The sequence below is a fragment of the Solanum lycopersicum genome, chromosome 8 (genome assembly GCF_036512215.1).
Source record: "Solanum lycopersicum chromosome 8, SLM_r2.1".
Taxonomy (NCBI): Eukaryota; Viridiplantae; Streptophyta; class Magnoliopsida; order Solanales; family Solanaceae; genus Solanum; species Solanum lycopersicum.
The window spans coordinates 4,156,977-4,171,416 of record NC_090807.1 but is presented as its reverse complement, the minus strand read 5'-3'; the positions used below and the strand labels follow the sequence as shown (position 1 = coordinate 4,171,416).

Here is a 14,440-nt window from a genome sequence, read left to right as displayed (position 1 = left end):
TTGTTAGATGATGAGGGTATATTATATGTGTCACTTCTTAACAAGGAATATTAATTCTAAACCGCAAAGTTGAAATATATATATATATATATATATATATATATATATATATATATATATATATATATATATATATATATATATATATATATATTAAACGAGCTTGCATGCGCAAATAGGAAGGAAACAACAAGAAAAGGGAAGTCAGAAAAAAGAGATAAAGATAAAAGTAGATAAAACATCACTACTTTTTGTAGTACAAATAAAAAAGACATAATTATTGGAGTAACTAGCAATGTAATTCCAAAAGAAACGACTAGAATGTGCAGGGGCGAAGCTAGAGTATAAATTATGAGTTTAGATGAATTCAATAACTTTGGTCCAAACTTGATATTTGTTTCAAGAAATTCATTTAATATATACAAATAACTAATTTAGAACTCAATAACTTTTTTTTTAAAAAAAAAAATTAAAATTTCGACTCCACCTTTATGCAACATGATTGACAACAATTGAACCCATACACTGCACAATGACAACAACAATCTCAGTAGTCCCCATAACCTTGCAGTGAGGATTTTATGTTTGGACCACTCATACATACATGTCTTTTATAGTCTCACAGAGATTCTCCATTTCGCAAAATAACTAGAAATATATGTAAATTAAATTAGACATACAAAAAGAAATGTTCAGAATGATATGAGACTTGTTCGCTCATCAAGTTAAAAATGAAGGAGTAGTTGTGATCACAACCGTTATTGGATAATCACCTAATAGAAGATATTGCATATTTGATAAATTTACGGGTCCAAAGTTACTTGGACTGAACATTGTATGAAAATGGTCTTTTGATGACTCCTAATGCAGGGGAAGAAGGCAGTTTGACTCTAATTTAGTGTACAATGTGTTAGTTCGAAGCTGAGTTAAGATGATAGCTTGAACTTGATATGAAGTTTTGTTAATTTAATAAACTTATCGATCTAACAAGGAACCAAATCCTTGTTATTGGAACTGCTGACAATGACATGAATGATAAACTCAGTGTGAGGTATATTTGTGTGCTATCATCAAAAATGGGGAAAATATTATATTCTAGGCGTTTTGATGATCCTCATAAATGTGGGGACCTGTCCCTCGCAGAGTGCTCTCGTCCAGATATAAATGGGGTACAGTCGTAAAAGCAATCAAATCAGGTGGTAGGTGAAAAGTGCAATATCATACACCAATAAGAAGAGCGGACGAGATTGTATGTTTCAGTATCTCACAAATGCAGGGATCTGGTACCAGACAGAGTTTCCTCCATCAGATACATAATTGGTTACAACTGTTGAGCTGTCACGTCAAAGGTTGGTGAGGCGTCAGTGTACTACACCAATCAGAATGGAGGAGAGTGTTTATCCAACGGATAACAAATCTTCATGTTTGATACTTTTAGCATGACAAACACCATATTATATTCATTCATCCAAAGAAGAAAGTCAGCCAACAAGTCTTTTCAAGAACTCACAAAGAAGTTTGCAAGGGACCTGGTCCCCGTAAGACTGCGACGTGAAAAGGTGAAAAGACAGTTGTTAGAAAAGCTGCCACCTCTGATGCGGTAGGTGCACAACTTTTCCAACAGCAGGCCTTTCAAACACAAATTCAAGTTTTGGCAAACAAAGTTTTGGGTTTCAGAAAATTCAAAAGCTCAAAAAGCAACGGTCATCTTCAAGAAGTGTCAGACAACAAGGATCTGATAGAATTACAAGCTATATAATTGTCTCAGGATTATATATTTCGTGCTTACATTGTAAATTTGTTCCTAATCTATAAAGGATTTAGATATTTGTTTTGGGTTTGTAAAATTCTAAATCAGTTAAGGTTGACTGATTTAGTGGGTAACATTATTTTGTTGCTTAGTCAAATTCTAAGTCATCTAGAGTTAGGTTGTTTAGTGGGCGGTGTGGTATCCACTTGTTAGGACCGGAAATAAGCAGATGTAAACGCGGAAGCTAGCAAAGCAAACCTCGAAAGACCACGAGTAAGAAGACAACGAGAAATATACCAAAAGACACAAAGATTTTACGTGGTTCGGTCAATCGACCTACCCCCACAAAGGAGATGAGCAATCCACTATAAACATGAGAGTACAAAATACAGAGGGAAACAACCTCAACCAATTCACTCAGAATACATGAGAGGTTCACAAATTCTCCCTCTAACCAAAACTCTCAAAGCCCTTAAAACTACATTGTGAATGCTAATTAAGTTAGAAGGAACATGCCTCTATTTATAGAGTCCTAAACCTTTTCCTACCAAAAAAAAGAATAGTCAATTCAAAACCTTTTCCTAAAAGGAAAACCTATTTATGGTAAGAAATCAGGGCAAATAAAACCCAACAGTTTAGTGGGCGGTGTGGTATCCGCTTAGCAAATTCTAAATCATCCGGAGCGTGGTGGTTTAGTGGGCGGTGTGATATCCGCTTAGCAAATTCTAAATCATCCGGAGCGTGGTGATTTAGTGGGCGGTGTTGTGTCCGCTTAGGCTCTTCAAGTTATAGGTAGATTACTTGATAGTGAGATTAATAACTTTTTCTCATATTGGTTGTAATCGGGTTTCACTTTTGCTTGAGAAGATTAGTAAAGACGGTTGTAAATCCTGTGCAACAGATCGTGGTTTTACTCCCTTTAGCAAGAAGGTTTCCATGTGAAATCAACGTGCAAATTTTAGTTACAGCCATTTACTTTCTGCATTTGTTTCAACTACTGTTCTTGTTGAGTCAAGGGACCTGGTCCGTTCATGTATAGTAGATGCTGACCACTGTCTCTGCTTACATTCTATTCTTACTGTGTCAAGGGACCTGGTCCACTAACTGTTAGTGGGCACATCCATTCCAACACAATGTCAGAAGCAATACCAGCTTATTACAACTAAACAAGTTGATCACACAACACAACTGAAACAAGAAATTATTCATTGTTAAGTCAAGCAATCAAAACATCAGAACCAGAAAGCCCAAATAGTACAAACAAGGAACACTAAAGAGTGTTATTGACAGAAAAAACTCAAGACATCTGATAAGAAATACATCACAACAAACTCGACCGGTCAACTTCAGCTCAAACTCTGTGTCTCTCAGGTGCAAGAATTTCCTTTCTCTGCATTCTTTAGTCCCCTGAATGATAAAACTCTTAAGTTAGTGTTATTAACAATATTTAGGTGAAATAACAGAAGAAGAAAAAAATAAAGTCAAGCAAATATCACCTGATTCCTGAAATGCGGGGGAAGTAACGTCAACTTTGATCCTTCTACCAGTAGGATTCTGTGAAACAATGGTCTAAATTTGACTTGAATTTTTCGTCGTCCCACTCCAAATGGCTCCACCAATCTGGTGTTCCTCTTATCACTTTGATGTTGTTGGAGGTTTGCTAGAGAGAGGCAACTTCCTTATTTCATTGCAAGATATCACTTTAAGTTCCTCCAGGTGTTCCCACGGCTCCCCCAACGTTCCTAATTTTGGTAAGTATCTCAACACTAACTTCCGGACTCTTGGAATTTGACTTGCGCTGCATCGCACAAACAACTCTACAAGCTCTTCACAATAGCTAATTGTAATTTCTTCCAAAGGTACAGAGAAACCTACACTAACATTGAACAGACATGTTAAACTGTCACAAATGTTAATGTCCAGTCGGCGTAATTTAGAAAATCTTAGATGACCGAAATCAGAAACACTCTTCAAATTATCTACATAAACAAGGCTGAGATGTTCCAGATTTGGCAAAGGGTCTTCCGCTGATCCGATATCACAAGAACAACTCTCAACATGTAGTGATTTTAATCCGTCAAAACTGTTGTACGCAAACAACTTCCTGAAACCAATGAATTCTTCAAAGTACAAATGTGAAGCAAACTGGAACATGCCTGAAACCACTCTGCTACTGAAAATTTCACACTTGGAGACGATTATTTCCCTTCTCGACTTATTGAATGGTACGTACATTGAAGTTTTCCCAACTTCAATACGAAACCGTTTCAATCTAGTCATCCAGGTGTGGTCTCTATTGAAAATTGATGAGCTATCCGATCTGATATAAAGAGATGTCAGATTGTGTAGAGACGATATCTCATCAAAAGAAGTTGATCCAAGACAGCTACCCGTCATATTTATTATTTCAACGCTAGACAATTTGAGGAAAAATCCTTGGCTGATGCTACTCTCCAAATCCGATTCAGGCATATTTAATAACCTCAGATTCGTCAACTTGTCCATTCCTTGCGGAAGACAACGTAACCTTGTATTGTCACAATCAAGCAATTGCAAATTGCAAAGATTACCAATAGGTGGTAACTCTTTCAGCCCTTTGCAATTCTGTAGTATTAGAGCACGTAGTTGACGTAGACTATTGATGGAACAAGGCAGTGCTCTAATACCAGTTGCACTCAGATTCACAACTCTTAGAGCTGGAAATGACCAGAAGAATTCATTGGGAATTTTCACAAGGGGTTCATTGTCTTGCAAAAGCAAAGACGTTGCCTCTGGGCATTCCGTGAAGCAATCAGGTAGACATTGAATTTTGTTGCTTACGAAAGATATTCTGTTGACAGAAGCTGATACTTTAATATGTGATATCTCAGTCAACCCAATTCCAGCTTGAAAAACACAAGTGTAATCATCCCCAAAGGTATTAGCTATCCATTTAGCAACATCACGAACCACATCGTGCATCTTCACAAAATCCATCTCATGTGTTTCTAGCAAGCAGGCATCCACAAGACTCCTGATTGTTGTGATTCCCCTGTTGTAGGCTTCTTCATATGTGTCATGTTCACCGAGGAACCCCTCTGCCAACCAGCAATTTATGAGATCATCCGTTGGAATATCCAGTGGATATAACGAGCAATACAAGAAACAACTTTTAATGTCACCTCTCTTTTTGTTTCCATGTTTGCTTCTTTGCCCTGAGGATAATTCAATATCCTGAGATTCTAAAGAATCAAAACTTGATTTGATGACCATGTAGACCTTTTTTTCTACGTCTTTGTTATGAGGCTCGGACATTCTAAGTGATTTCAAAGCATCTTTCCAGAGCTCGACCCTTGTCTTGCCTCTCATAGATGTTCCAATAACAGTGATTGCCAAAGGTAAACCGCCACACTCTCTTGCGATTTCCTTTGCCAGTGGCTGAATGCCCTCCAGATTGGCAACATCTCCCGCATTTTTGACAAACAGTCGCCAAGACTCATCCTCCTCCAATGTGGAAACATTCACTTCGGTGTCTGCTCTCGTATTCATTTGCCTACAAACATCCAAAAAACGAGAGGTAACAATTATCTTGCTTCTCGAGGGATCTTCAGGTTGAGGCACACCTACATCATCCAAATCTATAGCTTCCCAAACATCATCCAGTATGAGAAGGAAACATTTTTCTTGCTTGAGCCTTTCATAGATTTCGCAAGCAATGGTTATTAAATTTCCCTCGTTATCCACCTTTAGGTTTAATCTTCTCGCAATTTGTTCTTGAACCTTTCTTATATCTATTGGTGGTTTCGGCACTGTAACCCATATCACAACACCAAAAGAAAGTTTCGAATTTGAAACCTTAATCTTTAGAAGCTCATTGTTCAGATTCTTCACCAATGTTGTTTTCCCAACTCCTCCTGTACCCCCACACGCCGATGATGCATACCTGAAAGTAGACAAATTCACAAAAAATAATTTACTTACAAGCGAAAGATGCAAAATGGTCATATCACTACATCAAAAACGATCGTTAGCGGCAATTAATTTATAATTATCGCTAAATATGTATTTTTAGCGACAATTGACACTCTTTGTATATGTTCCTAGAGTCTTTAGTAACTAACGCTGGTAAAGACTTTAACACTCTTTATTAAAATTAATATTTATTATCGTTAAAAATTATTTTTGTTGTAGTGTGTATATCATACTATGCTTAAAGTGGGAACACTTCAAGAGAAAATGTTTAAAATACCTAAGATCCCGCAAGAAGCAAGGTAATTATTGTTGGAATTTAAAGGTGTGAACATGAAATGAAGTGTTGTGACTCTTTTGAAGAATTGTGACTATGCCGAAGGATTGTGGCCTTTACAAAAGGTTGTTCTTTCTAAAGGGTTGTGACCTTTATAAAAGGTTGTTCTTTCTAAAGGGTTGTGACCATTTGAAAGGTTGTGTCTTTTTCAAAGTATTGTGGCCTTTTTGAAAAGTTGACTTCTTTTCTAAGAGTTCTGACCTTTACCCTCTGTTGCTTATAAATAGAGAGGATTTCTTTTATTTCTGCATCAAATTTTTCTCTCCTTTTGCATACATTTCTTACAAAATAAAATTGATCGATTGTGTCTGTTGTGCGAAATTTGAGATAATACGAGAAAATATATAAACGCGAAAAACAAGACAACAGATTTACGTGGTTCACTAATAAATTGGCTACGTCCACGGCAAGAGAGGGAGCAGTTTTATTATGGAGAGGCAAAAACAGAATTACAAAAATAGGGTTTGCCATAGCGTCTATATATATATATAGTGCTAAGCTACGCCTTAACAGGCTTGGGCCCAACATACAGAATTGACAGAAAATTAAGGGCCCAATTAACAGCGAGACCCCCGTCCTTTCTGTTTGTAACGGGTCCGATTCAAGGCATTCAACAGTGTCGGTGTGTGATTCGTTGTTGTCAATCTGAGTTCATTGAAATTATGAAAGTTGAGGTACCACTACATCTTTAATGGTTAATAATCTGTTTTATATTGGGAGGAATTAATATGCAACCTCGGACACTTGAGGGGATTAAATTTCTTAAGGGCACAGTGGGTTATGTGGACTCGGATAGTTCTTTGCATTTTTTTTCATCTTTTATTATTTCTGATTTGTTAATTGAATACGGGAGATAACAAGCTTAAGAAATTTAATATTGATGGTATTTTCTGTGGTAAGAAAATTACTTTTATTTTTTGTATTCTTTTTGTGGAGAAAAAAGGGAAATTATTTTATCATATGATAAAAGAGATTTGGGATAAATTAGTTCTACTTTAATATGTTCGAATATCCCAAGTTCATTGATGCATTGCACCCTTCAGTTTTCTTTTCAATAAGAAAAAAATTTATGCATAAAAGCTAAAATATGCACTTTAAACTATATGAAGAAGTAAATGAACAAATATTGTCTCCTAACAATATTTGAAAATGAGTTTAGTTTCTTGTTGAAATTAAATGTTTTCTTAAGAAAAATAGGAATACAATGGAAACTAAGAAAAGGAAAAAAAAAGTGAGTTGCATGGAGTCATTGCTAACAGATAGCATATGATTCAATGAGAGTAAAAGTCGGGTTCTATCTTTATTTTCCATGATTATTATTTTCTTTTTCTATCTTTTATAAGTTATGACATTTATTTCATAAATGTTAGGATAAATGGTCATTATGCGATGAACTCAAAATATGTCTTTATTATTAATAATAATATGTATTCTGTTTAGAGGAGGAGATTCTTTTTTTTTTAGTTTTCTATTCAATGTAAATTTAATTGTGATTGACTTTTGGAGATTAAAATCTTCTAATTTTTTTACTCCTTTGGTTTGAATATAAGAACTTCACGAACAATTCAGATTGTTCATTGATTTGAAGAATATAGGAACTTCACCAATTTGTTCAATACCATGTTTGAATGAATATTCTGCTCGAAGAGTAAAAAATCTTCGTCAGGAATATTAAGGCTAAATGATTTGAAAAAGATAAAATCTTCATTAGCTAGAAACAGTATTGTATTCGAGGTTTATGGAGATTAAACATTTTGGCTTATTTCTCTGTTTGAATGTAAAACTGATTCGAAGAATATAAAAACTTCATCAGAATTCAAGGTTTATTCGGTTAACGATTAGAAGGACATAAAATCTTCATCGTTAAACAACAAACAAGTTGTATAAAGATTGAATCTTTATTGTTAGTATTCTAAATACTAAGTGGTCTATCTAGTTGTGACAGAAAGGAAAAACAATACTAGTAACATAAAACTAGTGATTTTTTGTGCCTGCAATGGGTTTTTCTATAGATTGATTCTCCAAAAGAAGGCTTCGTGTTGCCAATCTGTATTTTGATGGTACACAATTTGAAAGCATGGAAAAAATATGTGAAAAATAATTTCAAATACTTGAAAAATATTTTTGAGAACGTATTTAAAATGTGGGAGCTCTTTACTTGTGATAAAGACAAAATTAGACTTACTATCTAACTTAAATTTGAAAGTACAAGATATGAAATATAATGACATTCTTGTATTAAGTTAGACCGTCAAAATTGTTGGTGTATATTTGATATTGTGGTCGTTGAGTCTCTATTTACTAGTATATGACATGACTAGTATAAAACCCTCAAAATTATATTACTCTTTCAAAAGAATTGTATTCTTTGATGAAAAAGTGTTACTCAAAATTTTTGTAATTTTTCATGAAAAGACGTGTCTATTAGACATGAACATTGGTGAAAAGTGATTTGTTATGTTTGTGTTGTAAAGTGAACATTTGGATCATATTGTCCTTGTTGGACCAATAACACTATGATCATGGGTAATTCTATAATAAACTGAATGTTATACAAAGTGAAGAACAAAATATTTGTGGGAAAAGGTTACCTCGCAGAAGGTTTTTTCAAGCTTATTATTTTTGTTTGTTCTTACTTAATTGAATTAAATTGTTTGTGACATAAATATTTGGGACATGTCAATTACCAAACTTGCAAAAACTGATTAATTTAGAAGTTTTGCCTAACTTCTAGTGCAATAAATCAAAATGTCAAGTATGTATTGTTGAAAATCAGTTAGATAAAATAAAAATTCATGATTAGAAGTGTCAGATGTGGAGAATATGATCTTTTGCAGAAATACATTTGTAAAAGGGAGGGGGAATCATCCATCAAATTATTGCACATTCTCACCTCAATCTACTTTTGACTATAAAAATGTAACCAGACTCGAATTAATGAAATTCGCAACTATCAAATCATAAAAGATTTAGAATTAAATCTTGTATTACTTCCAACATTACCTTATCATCTTCTAATAGTCGTAGAATTTTGTTGAGATTCCTTCTTGCTATCGACTGGCCTTCTATTGATGGTCCCGGAATGAACTCAACTTTTTTCATCCTGAAATTTTCTACCACCAAATTGGATCCAAACTTTTCTCCAGTCTCTATAAGCCTACAAAGTTTATCTCTAATGTTCCGTGCTTGATTAGAGACTTGTGAGCGAAGGCTGCTTTTTGGACAACATTTATAGGCAAGCTTCTTCGCGTTTTCAATGCTTTCTTGCATAGTTTCCCATTCATACTGTAGCTCGTGAACATCTTCGATCCACTTGACAACATCTAGTTTTGGTTTATAGCCTTCTCCCTCAGCTCCTTCCACCTTTCCTTTGATATCATCTCTAAACTTTGTTATCTTTTCCATTTCCTCCCTTAAATTTTCGACTTTTGATGAGAAACGGACAACATTTTCAATCTTACGATATATGCATTTCGATACAAACTTTCCCACCTCAACAACAAAACCACCTACAACATTGACAAGTATTTCCATTGAACAATTCTTGAGATAAAGAAAAAGAGAATAATGATATAATTGCTCTCAATTAAACTGACTATGTCTACTTTGTTTATAGCAGAATCTTGAGAGAAGGCAAAAAGAAAAAGAAGGCAAATAGAATAAGTAAAATTGAAGGAAAATACAAATACTTTAATCAACAAAGCAAAACATATTTGGTCCCCAGCAATACTTTATTCTTGATTGTATTTTTGGTTTACTGAGGTAACACATGAAGAATCTGTTTGGTTCATTTCATACTAAACTTTGAGCGAAAAATTACATTATTTATATATGATTAAAATTATTTTTTGTGTGTGGATATAATATAGGGATAAAATATAATTCGTTATAAAAGTGGCACCTATATACCTATATTATTAATTATATTACACAAATAACATACATATACCGTTTTCCTCTAACGGAAGTGAAAAAAGTTATTTTTATTTTTTTAAAAAAAGAACATTCATATAGGGGCAAATTTGATCTATCTTATACGTACTTTTTTTGACTTTTGTGATTCAACGGTTGATTTATATTTATTAATTTGATAGTCAAATTTATTTTGTCACTAACTTGCTTGTAAAATTTCTCATGTTAGTTTGATGGTCAACTTTATTTTTTCCTAAGTTTTTTCTTTCTTTTGCGACTCACACTTTTCCTTATTACATGAATTTTAAAAAAATTATAAATCAAAAATAATTTTAAATTATTTTTTTTTTACTTCTGTTAGATAAAAGAGTATATGTGAGCCATTTTTAAGGTGGAGATATATGTGAGTCTTTTTTATAGTGGTACATATCAGCTCTAAATGGTAAAATTGAAGGGTATATATTAGATCGTTTTCCCATGATATATAACTTTCTTCATTCTCATTATTATTATTGTTGTTGTTGTTGTTATTATTATTATTATTATTATTATTGTTGTTGTTGTTGTTGTTGTTGTTGTAGGGAAAAAGAGAGCAAAAATTTTCATTTAGTTCAAACAACAAAATTATGGATTTTTATATGGTAAAAGTTTAATCGATATTAAAATCATAAATATATATATATATATATATATATATATATATATATATATATATATATATATATATATATATATATATATATATATATATATATATATATATATATAATAAAGGTTGGCGATATTTTTAGACTAAAAAGGTGGAAAGACAGTATTCTTGAATAAAAAAAAGGTTGGTGGTATTTTTAGACCATAATGATACTTTTGGGTCATTTTTAATAAATTAGGGATATTTTTGAGCCAAACAAATAAGTTGGGGTATTCTTAAACCAAAATATGAAAGAATCTTATTTATGAGCCTTTTCTTTTTATATAATGACATAGGTTTTCTGAATATTTTTTTGAATTGTTATAGCAAAATGTTGTTGATGAGAAGATATAATATGGCATAGAAAAGAATAGGCATAATTCATAAATTTGTTCTTTAATTTGGTTTTAATTTGTATTTATGTGTTCCAATTTTGGGCATGCGACACTGCAACTTGTATAAAATTAAACAAGAAGACACACATCTTATGTGGCATTATATAATACATTTAAGACGACACATATGACACCAAATTGTCATGTATGATGATACATAGGATGAATGTTCGCTTTTATATAAGTTTAAGTGCCTACTTGTGCAAAGTCAAAATTGGAGGACGTAAATGTCAGCTAAAGCCAAGTTAAATTCTATATTATGCCAAAAGAATAATCAAGTTTGTAAAACAAACTTTTTTTTATTTTATTTTGCTTATTTTGTATTTACAATATCACTTCACGAGTGAAATTCATCGGGGGTGATCCCTATAAAGGTATGTGAGATCATTTAGTATTGGGTCAATTCATCCACACACCAAATTTGTTTCAATTCAGTGATTGGTCAGTTGTTTAATATTAATATGTGAAGTTCTTGAAGAACATTGTTGAATTCTTGTTGGTTGAGTTGTTGAATGTCTAGTGTTGATTTGATTCGTGTTTCCGGGTTATTTTTCGAGTTAAATCAATTGGGTATTGATGATACTAATGATCCTAAGTGTTTGGAGAAAGAATCATGGAAGTTTAGAGGTTTTATAAATGAAAAAAATGAAAGAGAAAAGTCGAGAACACCTGGGTACAGGGGTTGGGGCGCCACGCCTCCCATAGCCCCAAAGGAAAATCTCTATCCATAGGGCCTTGGATCCCCGCGCCAGCCAGAGTTACCCAACTTAGCCTCTGAAGTTTGGGGCCTGGCGCCCCACGCCTCTCAGAGCTTCAAGGACGCAAATTCACCTCATTCTTTTCCCACCTTTTCGTACTAGTTCCTAAGTGATATACATATGTTTTCTATTTGATTCTAACACTCTAAGATACATCTAAACATCATGAAATCATTTAATAAACATGATATCATGAACCTTGAATTCATAATTCAATTCAAGAAAAGTTAAGATCAAAGTCAAAGAAGTTAAGAGTCAAGTCTAGAAGTTAAGAAGCAAGTCAAAACAAAGTTCTTATAGGTTTTGAAGAGTCTTTAACAACGTTTTAACTTTGTTTTAAGACTCAAGTTTCAAGTTAAGTAAAGAGTAAAAAGTTAAGTTCATTTCTCAAAAGTTATAAGGGAACTAATTATTCCCTGAGAGTTGTTTTAAAACTCAAGTTTCAAGCTAAGTAAAGAATAAAATTGTTGAGTTCATTCTCAAAAAGTTATAAAGGAACTAAGTATTCCCTAAGAGTTTATAAATGTTTTCACATTTAATATAAGAGGAAACTGAGATTTCCCAAAAGAATTTTGAGCAAGTAAAGGAAACATTGATTCCAAGAGAGCTTTTAAAGCTAAGTGTTGAGCAATTATCATAACACAGAGAAAGAAGTTGTTTTAGCAACACATGAGCTAACGATATTTTTGGAAGTAGTATTGAGCACCGGTATGAGGATGCGAGTTCATAATAAGTCAAGTCTCCATAACTATGTAGCTATCATGGATATTAATGGGTCATACTTTTTAGATGATCACATAAGTTAAGCTAGTGAATCCACTAAGTTAAGTAAGGTCCTATACTGATGGCAAGGTATAGAATGGTCCTCGGCACCGTGAGGTAAAACATTGTACCATTACTTAGGCTCACAGTGATGGTTGTCGGTTAGATAATCTCCCACAGAAGTTATTTTAATTTATATGAGTAAAGTTAAATTTTTTATTGTTTTATAATGAATGAAATATATATACTCATTACTATATTTTACTATTACTTTAATTTAATTCTTAATATTTTTTTATTTATTATACTTACTAAAAATGTCTACTTTAATATAAAATTTATTATTTAAAAATATAATTAATTATTTTTACTTTAGCTCTAATTAATATACCTGAAAAGAAATAAGTGAGATAAATTAATAATATATATATTAGATTGAAATTAAACAATAAATAAATAGTTTTAATATTGAAAAATAATATTTTAAAGATGTCAAAATGTAACTTTACAAATAAAATGAATAGAATGGTATATTTACATTTAAAGTAAATTAAAAATGTTTCCTAGATTTTTAAAAGGTAGTTCTTCATTAAAATATATAATAATTTTTTTACTTTTATTTGATTTCAAACATATTAATCTGAATAGTGAACTAATGTAGGTTTGATTTAAATTCAAAGTTGACAGGTCAAAATGTGATACTTTTCTATTATGTAGAAATATGAAGTTGAGGACGATCAAGGATAATATGGTCATTTTCATATATATTTCATTTTAAAATTCAATTTTTAAATTTGTCAAAATATTTCTTCAAGTGGCTAAGTTTCCTACATAAGCTACATGATTATTCTAGAAACTCTAAGTTATAAGATTTTTCTAGAACTAAGTCCATGATACAAGTAAATAGACACTAACACATTCTTCATTTCATTCACTCCAAATCTCTCCCCTCTCATGTCTTATACCAATAAATTTCTCGCCATTAATTTCTAATGTGCATCCTAAAATATACACACTTCGATATAGATCTCTTATTAGGAAGATCAATAATGCAACTTTTTTTTCAACATTAAGAACTTCATTTTTGGTTAATTTCCTACGTAATGATTAACCCTACTATTGTAAAACAATTATAAGACAAAAGTAAAATTCACTATTTCTCAATGTTACTTTAGAAGAAAGTTCTTTCCTTACCATCTTAAATTGTTCTCCTAATTCTAATGAATATAAAGACAAAATATAAAGTCGTAACTTTTTTTTATAATCTTTTTATCATTTCGTAAAGAATGAGATGATTTATTCTAATATTTTGTCAATTAAGTCACTATTTTTGTTTGTTACACACCTATAATTTTTTTATAAGTTTACACAAAACTAATCTATAGATGAGATCAGTACGAAAATTGTTAATATATTACGACTCACAATTATAATCAATTTTATTAAGTGATTTTAAATAAAATAGAAAAAGAATTTCATTAAATTAATTATTTAATTCAAATAAATATATTTGACATAATATTAATCATTGAAGAATCTAATTTATTATTATTATCTCTTATTATATTTATTTGAAAATGTCAAAATAATTTTTCTATTCGAAACTAATTCAATTAGTATTATAAATATATAATGTTGTAATATTGAACCTGTAAATGAACTTTTCATTACGAATTGGTTGATCAATGATTAGTATTTTATCTAATGCAAAGCTTATGCTGCAAATATTACAAAAAGAAGATGATAACATTGTAGAAAATAGATAGCACTTGCGAAAATATACGAAGATCGATAAACTTTTTCAAAGATATCAACATTTTATGTTCCTCGAATGTGAAATGTTTTGACTCATAATCTAACACAATTCTCTATTTCCTTGTTGCATAGAAT

The 14,440-nt window shown here is 31.9% G+C and overlaps 1 protein-coding gene across 1 annotated transcript; it reads right to left on the bottom strand.

Annotated features, from left to right (window-relative positions):
- Positions 1-2,939: 2,939 nt before the first annotated feature.
- Positions 2,940-9,176, bottom strand: LOC101246739 (disease resistance protein At4g27190-like). Its single transcript, XM_019215071.3, is given in 4 exon segments — positions 2,940-3,157; positions 3,247-3,407; positions 3,410-5,672; positions 9,039-9,176. Coding segments are annotated over 3 exon segments (2,388 nt in total). The 5' UTR covers positions 9,047-9,176; the 3' UTR covers positions 2,940-3,157; positions 3,247-3,290.
- Positions 9,177-14,440: the final 5,264 nt, after the last annotated feature.